Source organism: Lipotes vexillifer, unplaced genomic scaffold (assembly GCF_000442215.2).
Source record: "Lipotes vexillifer unplaced genomic scaffold, Lipotes_vexillifer_v1.1 scaffold1011, whole genome shotgun sequence".
Lineage (NCBI taxonomy): Eukaryota > Metazoa > Chordata > Mammalia > Artiodactyla > Lipotidae > Lipotes > Lipotes vexillifer.
The window spans coordinates 5,597,174-5,610,341 of NW_006787698.1; the positions used below are offsets into that span (position 1 = coordinate 5,597,174).

A 13,168-nucleotide genomic window follows, 5' to 3' on the forward strand; every position below is an offset into this window, starting at 1 on the left:
CAGCAGGAACAGGCCCTGAAATAATTCTGCTTCTGGAAGTTTTCCTCCGTACGTACTTGCACAGATGTGCAAAAGCATGGGTCCAGGTGTGTCCACTGCAACTATGTTGGTAAGAGGGAAAGATCGGAAAAGACTGGTTTATCCTACAAGCACATCTGCATATGTAGGAAATGAATGTGTGGGTCATTTATGGCAGCATTGTTTGAGGATAGCAAAATTATTGGAAGCAATCCAGGCGACCCTCAGAAGACGGCTGTTTAGATAGACAGTTGGGGACTGGCACACAGTGGGGCCTCTGTAGCTGCAGAAAGAAGCTCCCCCAGAGGGCTGATGGGCACATCTCCAGGTACAACAGGCAGAAACAGCAAATTGAAAAGAAACTTTGGGGCTGCAGGAAATGCTTTTATCTTGATTGTGGTGGTGGGTTTGTGGGTGTGTGCCTCTGTCAAAACTTACTGAACTGCAGACTTTCAAAATGTGTCAATTAGACCACAATGAAGTTGGTTTGAAAAAGAAAACAAAACCAAAACCAAAAAAAGCAAGGTGCAGATCAGTGGGGAAGAGGAGGAAAAAACCGTTCAGGTTTGCTTTCATTTGCGCACAGAAATGCTGCAAGGAAGCCCAAGGCATTTACAAAAAGCTATTTCCTTTCTGGAAAGGTGGAGGGACAGATGGGAAGGGGGTGAGAGATATTTTACCTTTCTACAGTTTAGATTTTCAAACCATATGAATAGCACCGATTCCATAGTGAAATGAACAAAAATGAATGTTCTGATATGAACAGTCCACCTGTGGTTAAATAGACCCCCCCGCCCCACCCCAGAAGAAAAAAAAGAACCTCCCTGTCAGTCCAGTGGTTGAGACTCCGTGCTTCCACTGTGAGGGGCATGGGTTCGATCCCTGGGAACTAAGATCCCGCCAAAAAAAAAAAAAAAAGGAAAAAAGAAAAACGCATGCAGAACTGTGTATACATTGTGATGCTTTGTGTGAAAAAAGGAGGATGTTTGTATTATGGAAGGAAAGAACATGATGATGGCTGTCCCTAGGAAGGTGAGCATGGGGGAGGAAGGCTTGCTTCACCTTGGACCCTTCTTTGTGTTTGGTCTTTACTTAAAATCGCATCCATGTATGAGGCCAGTTGGTTATGGATGAGGCTTAGAGATGGAGACGCAGACCAGCAAGTGGGGGAGCCCCGACCCTTTCAAACCCAGGTGATGCATCTCGCCAGTGAGGTGAGGAAAGGGATGCTCATGATACACGTTCAGCCTCTGCAACTATTTCTTTTTATTGACTATTTGGCAGTGACAGAAGGATGCCTGATCCAGGGGAGGGCTTTCCCTCCCTGTCCCCCAATGCCCGGAACTGAGGCTGGGCGAGCCTGGCCAAGGGGCCTGGCACTCTGGCCGGAACACGTGTCCATGCTTCTTTCACGTATGTGGGCATCCTTGTCACAAAGGCCATGTGGCACCACAGTTTCTCATCTGTCCTCCTTCCTGCTCTGCCGTAGCACCACCGGCCCTTGAGAAAGCCTGCCCATGGGCAGGGGGTCCCAGCGGGACCCACTCACCCACCAGCGGGGAGGTGCCCCTAACTCAGGCCCCAGCTTGGAGCCCCCGTCGGTGCTGGTGCTCAGACCTGGCTTGCCTTGGCAACTTGGTCTTGAATAGGGACTTGCCCGAGGCCTCGATGTAAGTGACGCTCATCTCTTTGGGGCTGATCTCAACGTAGGCAAAGCCACCCAGGGAGTTCTCGGCCCCGTAGTGGAAGCGCAGGTAGCCGTTGGGGACCTTGCGGAGGTGCTTCCTCGAGGGGTCCATGAAGTTCCCGGCCCCGCTCAGCACGAAGCCCACGCCATTCTCATCCTGAAGGTACTGTGGACAGAGGGAGCAGGGTCAGTGGAGCCCCCAGCCCCTCAGTGAGGTTGACCACGGGCTTGGTGGCTACCTGTCTTGAGTCCAGGGTCAGGCCTGTGATGGACCACAGAGTCACCTTGAGCAAGGGACATACCCCACCCCCTCCTGTCCTGGGCCTGTTTTCCCACGTGTGAGAGTGTATTGATCTGAGCAATCAATAGTCAACTGGGACCCGTGAGATGGCTTTTAGGGAACTTTGGGCTGTTTCCTGGTTAGCGAGCATAGAGTTTGAGAGAGAGTGACATTCAGGGGGCTCCCAAACAGAAGGAGGACTCCAATATGCCATGTGGCACAGTGGCTGGGCTGGGGACCCCTTACCAGGCTCTCGCCCCACCCTCAGTTCCCTCACCTGCAGGTTGTGATCATGGCCGCACAGGTAGGCGGTGACCTTGTGTGTGGTCAGCAGCGGCAGCAGTTGCTTGAGCAGGCAGTGGGTGGGCCCGTGCTCGGCGATGGACCACACGGGGTAGTGGCCGGCCACCAGCACGTAGTCCTCCTTGGCCGCCGCCAGCTGCTTCTTGATCCAGGCCAGCTGCGTGCGGGCCATCGCCAGGTTGCGGGGCCTCTCTGGCTGCTGGCTGGCAAAGTCGTCCGAGTTGCCACACAGTGTCACTGTGTCCAGCATGAAGATGGCCACGGACACGTTGGACCGTGGGATCTTGAAGCGCAGGCGGTAGTAGGGGCTAGGGAAGTTCCTGTGGATGGGATGGAGGTGGTGGGCGCCCGTCTTGGGCAGAGAAGCCCCAGGCTCAGCTCTGGCTGATGGATCCCTTTGCCCACCTGAGCGAGGCTGGCGGAGGGATGGATAGAAGGAGGGGCAGGCTCACCAGCGCTTGGAGATCTTGGAGTAGGCTATCTGTGCCGAGACGTTCCCCAGATGGTCGTGGTTGCCAGCCAGCACGTACCAGGGCACTTTGCGGAGTGAGGAGGCCGAGAACACGTCCTCAAAGGTCTCCTGCAGCAGACAGAGAAGGGAGCCCCACCCCCCCCGCAGGTTCAAGCAGCCATCGGATGCTCCCACCAAGTCAGGCGCCATGTACAAGGGAGACGCTGAGTGTGCTAGGTGTCTACAAGTGTCATCTTCCCTCTGCCCTCTCCAGAGTCAAAAGGTCGAGTGGCTTCTCCACGTATCCCCCCGCCTCCACACCTACTCCAGTGGCGCACACCTGGAACCTCTTGTCGTTGGCATCCTGCACGCCAGTGAAGTAGAAATTGTCCCCCAGGGACAGGATGAAGTCTGCGCCCAGGATCTGCACGGTCCTGGCAATCTCCTTGGCATTGGCCATTTCCCGGGCTGTGTAGAACGGGGCATTGGGGACTCCTCCCCAGTCACCCACGGCAACAAAGCGCAGGACAGGGGCGGGGGCGGTGCGGGTGTTGGTACTGATGCTGGCAGCCCGGGGGAGCACCAACGAGGCTTGCAGGACGAGCAGCACCGTCCACGTGTCCATCTGGGAGGGGAGAGACAAGCGTCTGGGGCATGGGCAGCATGCGCCCCCCGAGATCCCTACTTGCCCTGTTCTGAGAAAGGAGGAGACGGCTCCCTGCAGGGATGGCCTGGCTCCCTAGCTCCCGGGACTTGAGTGCAAGAGCTGTCTGGGAGGGTCAGGGGGCGGGCAGGGTCCAGCCAGCGGGGCGGGGAAGCGGGGTTATGCGGGGCCCAGTACTCACCCTGGGGGAGGCACAAGCCAGTCGGCTGGGGGCTCAGAGAGGCAGGTGAGCTCCAGAGCAGAACTGGCAGTCACTGAGCCTTTATTACCTGGGGGCGGAAATGGATCATTAGAGGGGATGATGCAGTTTCTCCGCCAACTGTTCCAGAAGCCCTCCCCTCGGGTCATGTGAGCCTTGGAGTTAGTTCCCCGGCCGGACACGGGATTCGAGGCGGGAGCGGGGGTGGGGCGTGGGGGTGGTCTGGCCTATGAGTGCCGCCGCGCCTGCCCCACAAGCTCTGCGTCTGCCCACAGGAGCGCGTTTGTGTCGTGTCCCTCGTGTGTTCTGTGTGCGCAGCTCTATCTGTGCGCCCCGGCCAGGCACCTCCCGTGTGTGTGTGTGTGTGTGTGTGTGTGTGTGTGTGTGTGTGTGTGCGTGTCCTCCGCGGTGTGTGTGTGTGTGTGTGTGTGTGTGTCCGTGTCCTCCGCGGACGTGTTTGTCTGCCAGTGCCTGGGTGTGTCTGAGCTGTTTTCTGTGTGTAGCGAAGCGTGCCTGCCTCGGTCACATGTCTGCTGTGTGCCAGGGAGTCCCATGTCCCCGTGGCTGTGGACACTGAGCTGGCAAGGCCTGTGTGGCAAGCCTGTGACGCGCGCCTGCGTCCTCAAGTGGAACTGTGTGTGTGCGCGACGAGGACTTGTGTCTTCCTGTCTTGTGGCCGAGCCGAGTTGTGTGTCTCTGTGTTGTGTCTCTCAGCTGAGTTGTAGGTCCGGTGTGTGAGGTGTGTTTGACAACATCTGAGCCTGAGTCCCAGGGTCACCTCCCCCTCCCCCAAACAGCAGGGGCTGCCTTTCCCAGGAAGTCCTGCCCACACCTTCCTCTCTGCCCCACCCCCCCATTCCTGCAGGAGGAACCCAGGCAGGAGGCAGGTGGTGACAAGCCATGTGACCACAGACTTTTGACCCTCACACCCTCAGACCCCATGGCAGGGGGGCAGGCTATGGGGCAGCAGGGCCCCTGCACTTGAGGCCGCTGTGACCTGCCCCTCCCCTCCCTGCCTCCCTCCTCCCGGCCCTGACTGCCCGCTGCACACTCAACGCTGGTTCCCTACAGCCTCTTGCGAGAGTGGATTGGGGCCCCTCATTCACGGCCCCGCAGCCCCGACAAACAGGAAGTGGGTCACGAGGGCAGGCGGAGACCCCTCCTCCAGGTGGAGACCTCCCGCCGCCGGGCCGGTCTCACCTGGCAAAGGCTGGGCCAGGGGTCAAGGCCAGGCGCGGCCGCGAGAGCGGAGCTGCAGGAGTGCGGGGTGCTAGCCGTCGGGGCTGCCTCGGCCCCGGCTTTAAGGAGGCGGCAGTTAGCCCGCCCTGCCGGCGGGCAGGGGGCGGCCCAGGTGATCCCCGGCCGCAAGCGCGGGCGCCTGGGCCTCCTGGCCAGGCCGGCGCGCCCGGGGATGCTGCTGGGCCCCTGCGCGCCGCCACGCCTGCGGGGCGCCCTTCTGTAACAGGAGGTAACGCTCCCTGGAGGGCGGCGCAGACCTGCCGATTGGGCTGCAGCTCGGCCGGGCAGGGTGGCTCGGGGACCCGATTTCCTCCCCCTGTCCCCACGCAGGCAGAGTCTCCACCTGCCTGCGCACTTGGGGCGTTCACGGCCCCCACGATCGCAGCGCTGGGTGGGGCCTCAGCCCCGGGCTGCGCCACCCTCTAGTGAGGAAGTCTCATTTTCAACCTCAATTTCCTGGTCTTTAGGTGTGAGGGCAGAAGAGTCCAAGCTTACTTAGAATCGCAAATAATTTATGTTGAAACACCCCTCCAGGAGCTGGGGCTGCAACCCTTCCCGCCTCCTTTTGAAGGTGGGCGGGAGGCAAAAGAGTCTCATCTGAAGAGTAAACATGGGAAAGCAAAAGATGGGAACTTTCTGGTGGAGACACCTGGCAGACACCGCCCTAACAGATGATCCAGGTGAACAGCATAGTGATGTCTTATTGATATCACGTGGCCCTGACATAATGTCATGAGAAGGGCCCCTCACCTCCTGGGTTTCTCCCGTCACCTGTAACCACAGGCTTATGATGAGAGAAATACCAGATACACCCAAATCCAGGGATATTCTACAGAATACCTGCCTAGAACTCTGCAAAAATGGCCCAGTCATGAAAAAGCAACTTTTGAGGGGCTGTCACAGACTGGAGGAGACCCAGGAGCCGGGAGGACAAACTGAATGTGGGATCTTGGGCCAGAAAAGGGGCACTTGTGGAAAAACTGGTGACATCCAAACAGAGCCTGGAGTTTTGTGAACAGTAACACAACTAAGTAACAGAATCGCGTATAGGTTCCAGGTATATCATGGTTCCAGGTGATGCTGGCCATAGAGGCAACAGTGAGGTGTATGTTGGAACTCTTTGCTTTTTTTTTTTTTTTTTTGCAATTTTCCTGTAAATCTATAATTACTCCAAAATAAAACGGTTTACTTTCAAAATAGGCATGATCCAAGAAACTTAAACATGGATTCGACATGCACTGAGCACCTGCTGTATGCCCAGTACTGGCAGACCCAGCAGGGAACAAGACAGATAGGAAACACCTGCTCTGCTGGGGCCCCATGTGCTGGTGAAATTTATATTCCAGCTGTTAATTACTTTCCATTCTTTGGGGGTGGGGTGGGGCATTCTCTTTCCATTTTATACTTTATGTATTGTTTGGATTTTTTGCTTGAAAAGCACTATTATTTTGCCAGCAGAATAAATGCAAACTTCCTCCTAATGTATCTGTGGTCTGAATGTAAACATGGGAAGCAAAGACCTCATCACAAATCCAGGGCAGTGATTGTTTTCTGGGGAAGAGGAATGGAATTGGGGGGGTGTTTGAGGGATTATCTTCTATGCTTTCTGTATTTTTTTGAGATCACACAAAATTATAATATTTATTATCATATCGTATTACCTGGTCTTTAAAGAAACGTTGGAAAATACTGAAAAGTACGAGGAAAATGATTACACTCGTCTGCCTAGAGAGTGACTATTCAGTAATTTTTTTCCATTAATTTTTCTGTGCCTAAATGTGTCTTCTGAAAAATGGGATGCTATTGACACCATTTTTTTTTTTTTTTTTTTTTTGGCCATGCTGTGCATCACGCAGGGATCTTAGTTCCCCGACCAGGGATCAAACCCATGCCCACTGCAGTGGAAGCATGGAGTCTTAACCACTAGACCACCAGGGAATTCCCTACTGATACCATTTTATAAGTTTGTCAAATGTTAACATTTTCTGTATCTTTTAAGTTAAAAAGTACAAAAGCACACGCACATGAAAAGAAATCAGACTTCTTGTGGAGTGTGTAATGAAACTTGTGAACCCTTGGCTATATCTCTCTGGTCACCTCTGGGGTTCTGAGTAAATTCTTTTCCCTCCATTCACCCAGGGGAGCCTGCTTCTGCTGATTTTCTGTGGAGGTGGATCAGGATTTGGCTCTGAGCCTCCCTCCCCCTCCACTCCTGCCTTGCTTCCCAACACCAACGTCAATCCCATGGCTGAGTTCCTCCCTGCCCTCCCCTTCCCTCTCTGCCCCAGCTCTCACCACTCCTCTGGCCTTCTCACCCTTCCTGGAATAGGAGCCCTCGCTTTGACTTCACTTGCTGTTCCATTTTGCTAGAAGGTTGTTCCTTCTCCAGCTACCACCGTGGCTCCCTCCCACTGTATTTAAGTTCCTTTAACTTATCTAAAAAGCATCCCTTCCACCCCCGTCCTGACTTCCTCTTAACTTGCTGTAGTTTTCTCAGTAGCCCTTATCACTGCCTGATGAACCAAACTCTGCTTATCTTGTTTTCAGTCTGTCTCCCCACCCGAATGAGGTCTGAGGCGACAAGAACTGTCTGCAGTCGGTGGTGTTTGCTGCTGTTTCTCTGGCATTTAGAATCTGGGGCCCACAAAGGCAGCTGCTCAGGAATTATCTGGGGAAGGATGGAATGAAGGGACTCGCTTGCATGACACACCCTTCCCTCCAGTCTGAATGTGCAGCTTCCCCCGACCCTCCTGGCTTCATCCCTTGAGTGGATACCACTAACTCCTTTACAGCTTGCTTCAGATCTAACTTTGTTGTTTTGTTGTTGTTGTTTTCTTTGTTTTTTGGCCAAGCTGCGTGGCATGTGGGATCTTAGTGCCCCCACCAGGGATTGAACCTGTGCCCCCTGCATTGGATGCAGGGAGTCTTAACCACTGGACCACCAGGGAAGTCCCAAATGTTGTTGTTGTTTTTGATAATCTGTCCAGGACTCTTGGAGATATGTCAATGTGTGCATCTCCTTCGTGTTGGGGCCACTGCACACAAGTCACACTAAGGACAGTGTGTTCTGACCTCAGGGCCTTTGCACTTGCTGTGCCCTCCACTGGCCCACTCTCCCCCACCTTCTTGTCCTTGAGCACTTGGCTTCAATGCCACTTCCTCAGACTATCCTGACACCCTGACTCAGTTAGCACACACACCCAACACCTAGTCCCCTGTCTCTACTGTTGTCAAGTCCCCGCCCTGCCCCCCCCCCGCAAGGAATTCCCACGAAAGCAGGTCTGGGTGGACAACAAATGTCCACTCGATGGGGTCAGAAGGGGGGTAGGCGGTTAGCATTACTTCTGACAAGCACAGTCAGTGAAGGGAGGTGTGCAGCAGATTGGTACACGTCGTGAGGAGAGCCTGAGGTGGGATGTATCAGGAGCTAATGGCCTGGAGCTACGGAGTGTGGACTTGATCTGGAGGGTGACAGGTTTGCAGGATAGGGTCCAAGCTGTGTTTTTAAAAGATCAGTCTGGAAAAAAGCACGTCACAGACAGATCTATATCGCCTGTCTCTCTATATCTATTATTATTATTATTATTTTGGCTGCACGGCATGTGGGGATCTTAGTTTCCACACCAAGGATCGACCCCACGCCACCTGCAGTGGAAGTGCAGAGTCTTAACCACTGGACCGCCAGGGAAGTCTCATTTCTATATCTATTTATATCTATCTGTATATCCATTTAACTACATCTATCCATCTATTTATCTGTATCTCTATCTATCCATTTTTTTTCTTTCTTTCTTTTTTTTTTTTTGTGGTATGCGGGCCTCTCACTGTCGTGGCCTCTCCTGTTGCGGAGCACAGGCTCCGGGCGCGCAGGCTCAGCGGCCATGGCTCACGGGTGCAGCCGCTCCACAGCATGTGGGATCCTCCCGACCTGGGGCACGAACCCGTGTCCCCTGCATCGGCAGGCGGACCCTCAACCACTGCACCACCAGGGAAGCCCTATTTCTTCATTTTTAACACGGGTGATGTTACAGTTATTCAGTACAGAGTGTCGTGTACTGGCACCAAAAGTCCTGTCACAGATGGAACATGCAGAATAGGACCTTGTTCATAGCCAGCACCCCCTATAAGCTAGCTGCCACTGCTTGTTATTATTATCATTACTATTATGTGTATTATTATTATAGAGTAGGGCAGTGGCAATTTGGATAAACTGAACATGTTTAAGAGGCAGAAATAAGAAATTGGGGGACCAACTCATCCCAGTTTGCCGGAGACTTTCCTGATTTTAGCATAGAGAGTCCCACATCCCAGGAACCCTCTCAGTCTTGGGTAAATCAGAAGGATAGTTGGTCACCCTAAGGTAAATCTTGGGACCCAGTGGTTACAGGGAGGAATCTCTGGCAACTTCCAACTTTCAGGTCTGGAGAATGAGAACCTAGACCCAAGGAAGAAACTCAGGGAGAGGAACCGTTTTTGGGGAAGTGGACAAACCTGAGCGTGGGTACATTGAATTTGAGGGGCCCCTTGCTTGTCTGGGTGGGAGAAGACAGGTTTCCCTGTGGGGATCACGGGACAGAGGTCCCAGTATCTTATTCTGAGATATTTCGAACACACAGCAAAGTTGGAAGAATTGTCCAGCGAACAGCCACACACTTGCTCCTAGATACTGCAATTAAGATTTGCATATATTTGCTTTAGTATCTATCCATCCGTTCACTCATCCATCTTACTCTTTACCTATTTTAATATGTTGTGGACATCTGCACACTTCCCTGCCAAGGCTTCAGTGCTCATACCATTAACTAGAATTCGATATTTGTTTACAGTTCTTTTCTCTGATGTGAAATTTACATACAATGATATGTACAAGCCTTAAGTGTACACTGGGCAAGTTCTGATAAACCTCAGCTACAGTAATGAAAGAAATAACTTACTCAACCCCTGTGAGATTCAAAACAAAAAATAGAAGCAAATGGAGGCAGCTCTGGTTCTGCTACTTGCAAAGCTCTGTGACCTGGAGGGAGTGTCTTAACCTTTCTGGGCTTCAGCTTCTCATCTCTAAAACGGGAAGCGTAAGGGTGCCTGTCTGAGATCTGATTGTGGTTGTCGTGGGTATTGAACATGTGAATTCGTGTAGAAATACTGAGGAGTGCCTGGCATGTAAGGGGTGCCTTGAGGGACTTCCCTGGTGGCCCAGTGGGTAAGACTCCCCATGCTCCCAATGCAGGGGGCCCGGGTTTGATCCTTGGTCGGGGAACTAGATCCCGCATGCGTGCCACAAGTAAGAAGTCTGCATGCTGCAACTAAGAGTATACATGCTGCAACTAAAGATCCTGCAATCCTCAGTGAAGATCCCGTGTGCTGCAACTAAGACCCGACGCGGCCAAAATAAATGAATAAATATTAAAAAAAATTTTTTAAAGTGCCTTGAAAACACTCACTTATGACATTACCCAGTTGGAACAGTGAAAAGAATTACTCTTGGTGGAAGAAGAAATAAAGAGGTAAGTATATTGCTGAAAAATTTCAAAGATGGCCATCAGAGGAACCTAAGCATGGGATCTACACTGGTGTGGAAGGCAGGTGGAAGGAAAGGGTGGCTGTGAGCTAAATCCTGATCCACTGCTGCAGAAAATCAGCAGATGAGAGCTCCATTCACCTGTGCGTGATTAGAGGGAGAGGAGCGTATTCAGTATTCAGAATCGTGGAGATGCCCAGAGAGAAAGCTAAGACTTCATGCCCTGCAAAAGGTCTCATTTGTTTTAATCATGTGCATGTGCTTTTGTATTTTTTTAACGTGCTTTTGTATTTTGATTTAACTGTAATTTGAAAAACATAGACAAGATTCTGACCCCTGCTCCAAATGGATGAACCTTGAAGACATTATTATACTCAGTGAAATAAGCCAGTCAGCAAAGGTCTGTATGATTCCACTTCTACAACGTCCCTAGGGTGGTCAGATTCATAGGGACAGAAAGTAGGATGGTGGGTGCCAGGGGCTGGGGGAGGGGAAATGGGGTAATGTTTAATGAAGACAGTTTCAGTTTTGCAAGATGAAAAGAGTTCTGGAGATGGATGGTGGTGATGGTTACACAACAATGTGAATGTATTTAATGCCACTGAACTGTACACTGAAAAATGGTGATGATGGTAAATTTTATGTTATTTGTATTTTACCAAAGTTGAAAAAAAAAAAAAGCAGAAAAGCACAGAAGACAATCCTAAAACACCCCTCTACCATCACATGAAGAAGCAGATGTTGTAATTGCTTCAGATATACATTTTCCTTTTTATGAAAGAAAAACAAACTAGTAGAGATAAAACTGAAGTCCTCTCCCCCTTGTAATTTCAAACTCCTATTTATATGTTTAATTTTTAGATTTGTAACAACGCTAAGGACTTCAGAAGCATTTGCTTGGTGGAGGGATTTAAGATTAAAGAATCAAATATAACACTTTTATAAATGCCATCTGCAATATTTAAGAGATTTCAACCCACTACATTTCTAAATGGACCCAAATATGTATCCAATGACCTCTCTGAAAGTGATGGTCCACTTTGCCAGGTGTATAAGTAACATAATAGCTGTAATTGGAACCGAAGACTTAAGAGAAACTGTTTTTAAAGGTATAATTTAAATTGACTGTATACTTGCAAAGTAACCATAAAGATGGATTTTTCTAGGCACCAAAGCTGCCCCAAATCCAGACACCATCGTGAGTTTGTTTGATTTGAGGAACGCAAAGACCAGTGTGGTTGGAGCAGAGGGAGCCAGGGGAAAAGTGGGAGGAAACAAAGGCAGGGAAGTAAGGGGCGCGTGCGAGTGCTTTGGGGGCCGCAGGGAAGAGGGTTTTTATCCCCGGGGAGGTGGGCGGCGCGGAGAATTCTGAGCAGAGGTGGGACTAATCAACATTTGCATAATTTCCACCAGCTGTTGGGCTGTGGACCACAGCTACGTGGTGGGTGCTACCAGTGGGAAAAACCGGATCCTGTTGGTTTTCCCCCAAACCCGGTAAACAAAGTCTGAGAATCTCGACCTCGGAAGCTCCCCGGGACCCCCAGCAGGGGCTAGAATGCCGGGCGCCTTTCTCAGACTCTTGACTTGTCCACTGCTGCTTCCGCGTGGGCAAATCCTGAACTGCAGCAACGTCCTGCAAACCGTGTTTCCTTTTTGGTGCACAAAGGCCCCCTTGTGCGGGGTGTGGAGGGTCGGGCAATGGATCCGGCCAAGGTCTGCCTCCCCCCAAAGGCCCCCTTGTGCGGGGTGTGGAGGGTCGGGCAATGGATCCGGCCAAGGTCTGCCCCCCCCCGCCCCCGCCCCCCCCCCGCCGCGAAGCTCCCGGGGGGAGGGATGAGTGAGCTACACGGGGATTCAGATGTTTGCAGGATAATCTGATGAGCAGCCCGCGTCTCAGAAAATTGCAAACCAGATTCTCAGAGGAGGGGTCTTTGGGCAGAGTCTCCAAGGACCAGTAGGAGTTTTTTTAGGAAGGCACAGTAAGAAAAGACATCCTAGGCAGAGGGAAGGGTATGTACAGAGCAAGGTCAAAACTGAAATCTTGATCTAACTCCGCCCCCGCCTTAACTGCTCCTCTCAACCTGGGTCATGGGGTCACCATGTGAGCCCCACACCTAGTACTTGTCCTGAATGTGTCTCTTCCTCTCACTCCCCCCATCCCCATGGCCATCACCCAGGGCCAGACAGCCACCACCAGGGCCATAGCTGTCTGTCCCAATTGCCTGAAATTCCTAGTCATCCATCCCAGTCCCCAAAGAATCTCTCTCCAGCTTTCCCCTGCTCACACACCTCCCATTGCTCCCTAGTGCTCTGGAGGGCAAGTCCAAGCCATTCAGCCTGGCGTCTGAAGTCGTGGAAGACCTGGCCCTGCCTGCTCCACCACATAGTTAGCATGAACAACACATGAACAATAATAAAAATAATAATAACATTAAATACCCACTTTACATGCTGCCAGGCTGTGGGTCATGCAGTATAAAGTCAGTTTCAGGGAGTTCCCTGGTGGTCTAGTGGTTAGGATTCTGGGCTCTCACTGCCATGGCCTGGGTTCAATCCCTGGTTGGGGAACTGAGATCCTGCAAGCCATGTGGCGCAGCCAAAAGAAAAAAAAAGGCTCTTTCACAACAGCCTTATTATCCCCGTTTTACAGAAGGACATTCTGAGATTCAGAGAAGTCAAGGGACTTGTCCAAGGTCACTAGCATGCCTGTGAACTCAGTTCTTTCCAACTCCAAAGCAGAGGCTTAACTCCAACTCTGTCCACTCCATGGCACATCTCTGATGTGATAGGTTTAACTTCTTTGCTATTC

The 13,168-nt window shown here is 51.7% G+C and overlaps 1 protein-coding gene across 1 annotated transcript; it reads right to left on the bottom strand.

Annotated features, from left to right (window-relative positions):
• Positions 1-1,263: 1,263 nt before the first annotated feature.
• Positions 1,264-4,699, bottom strand: ACP5 (acid phosphatase 5, tartrate resistant). Its single transcript, XM_007460716.1, has 6 exons — positions 4,659-4,699; positions 3,585-3,672; positions 3,080-3,364; positions 2,741-2,868; positions 2,263-2,608; positions 1,264-1,871 (listed from the first exon to the last, which is right to left on the bottom strand). Exons 3-6 carry the CDS (start codon positions 3,362-3,364, stop codon positions 1,593-1,595), a joined length of 1,038 nt encoding a protein of 345 aa, XP_007460778.1. The 5' UTR covers positions 3,585-3,672; positions 4,659-4,699; the 3' UTR covers positions 1,264-1,592.
• Positions 4,700-13,168: the final 8,469 nt, after the last annotated feature.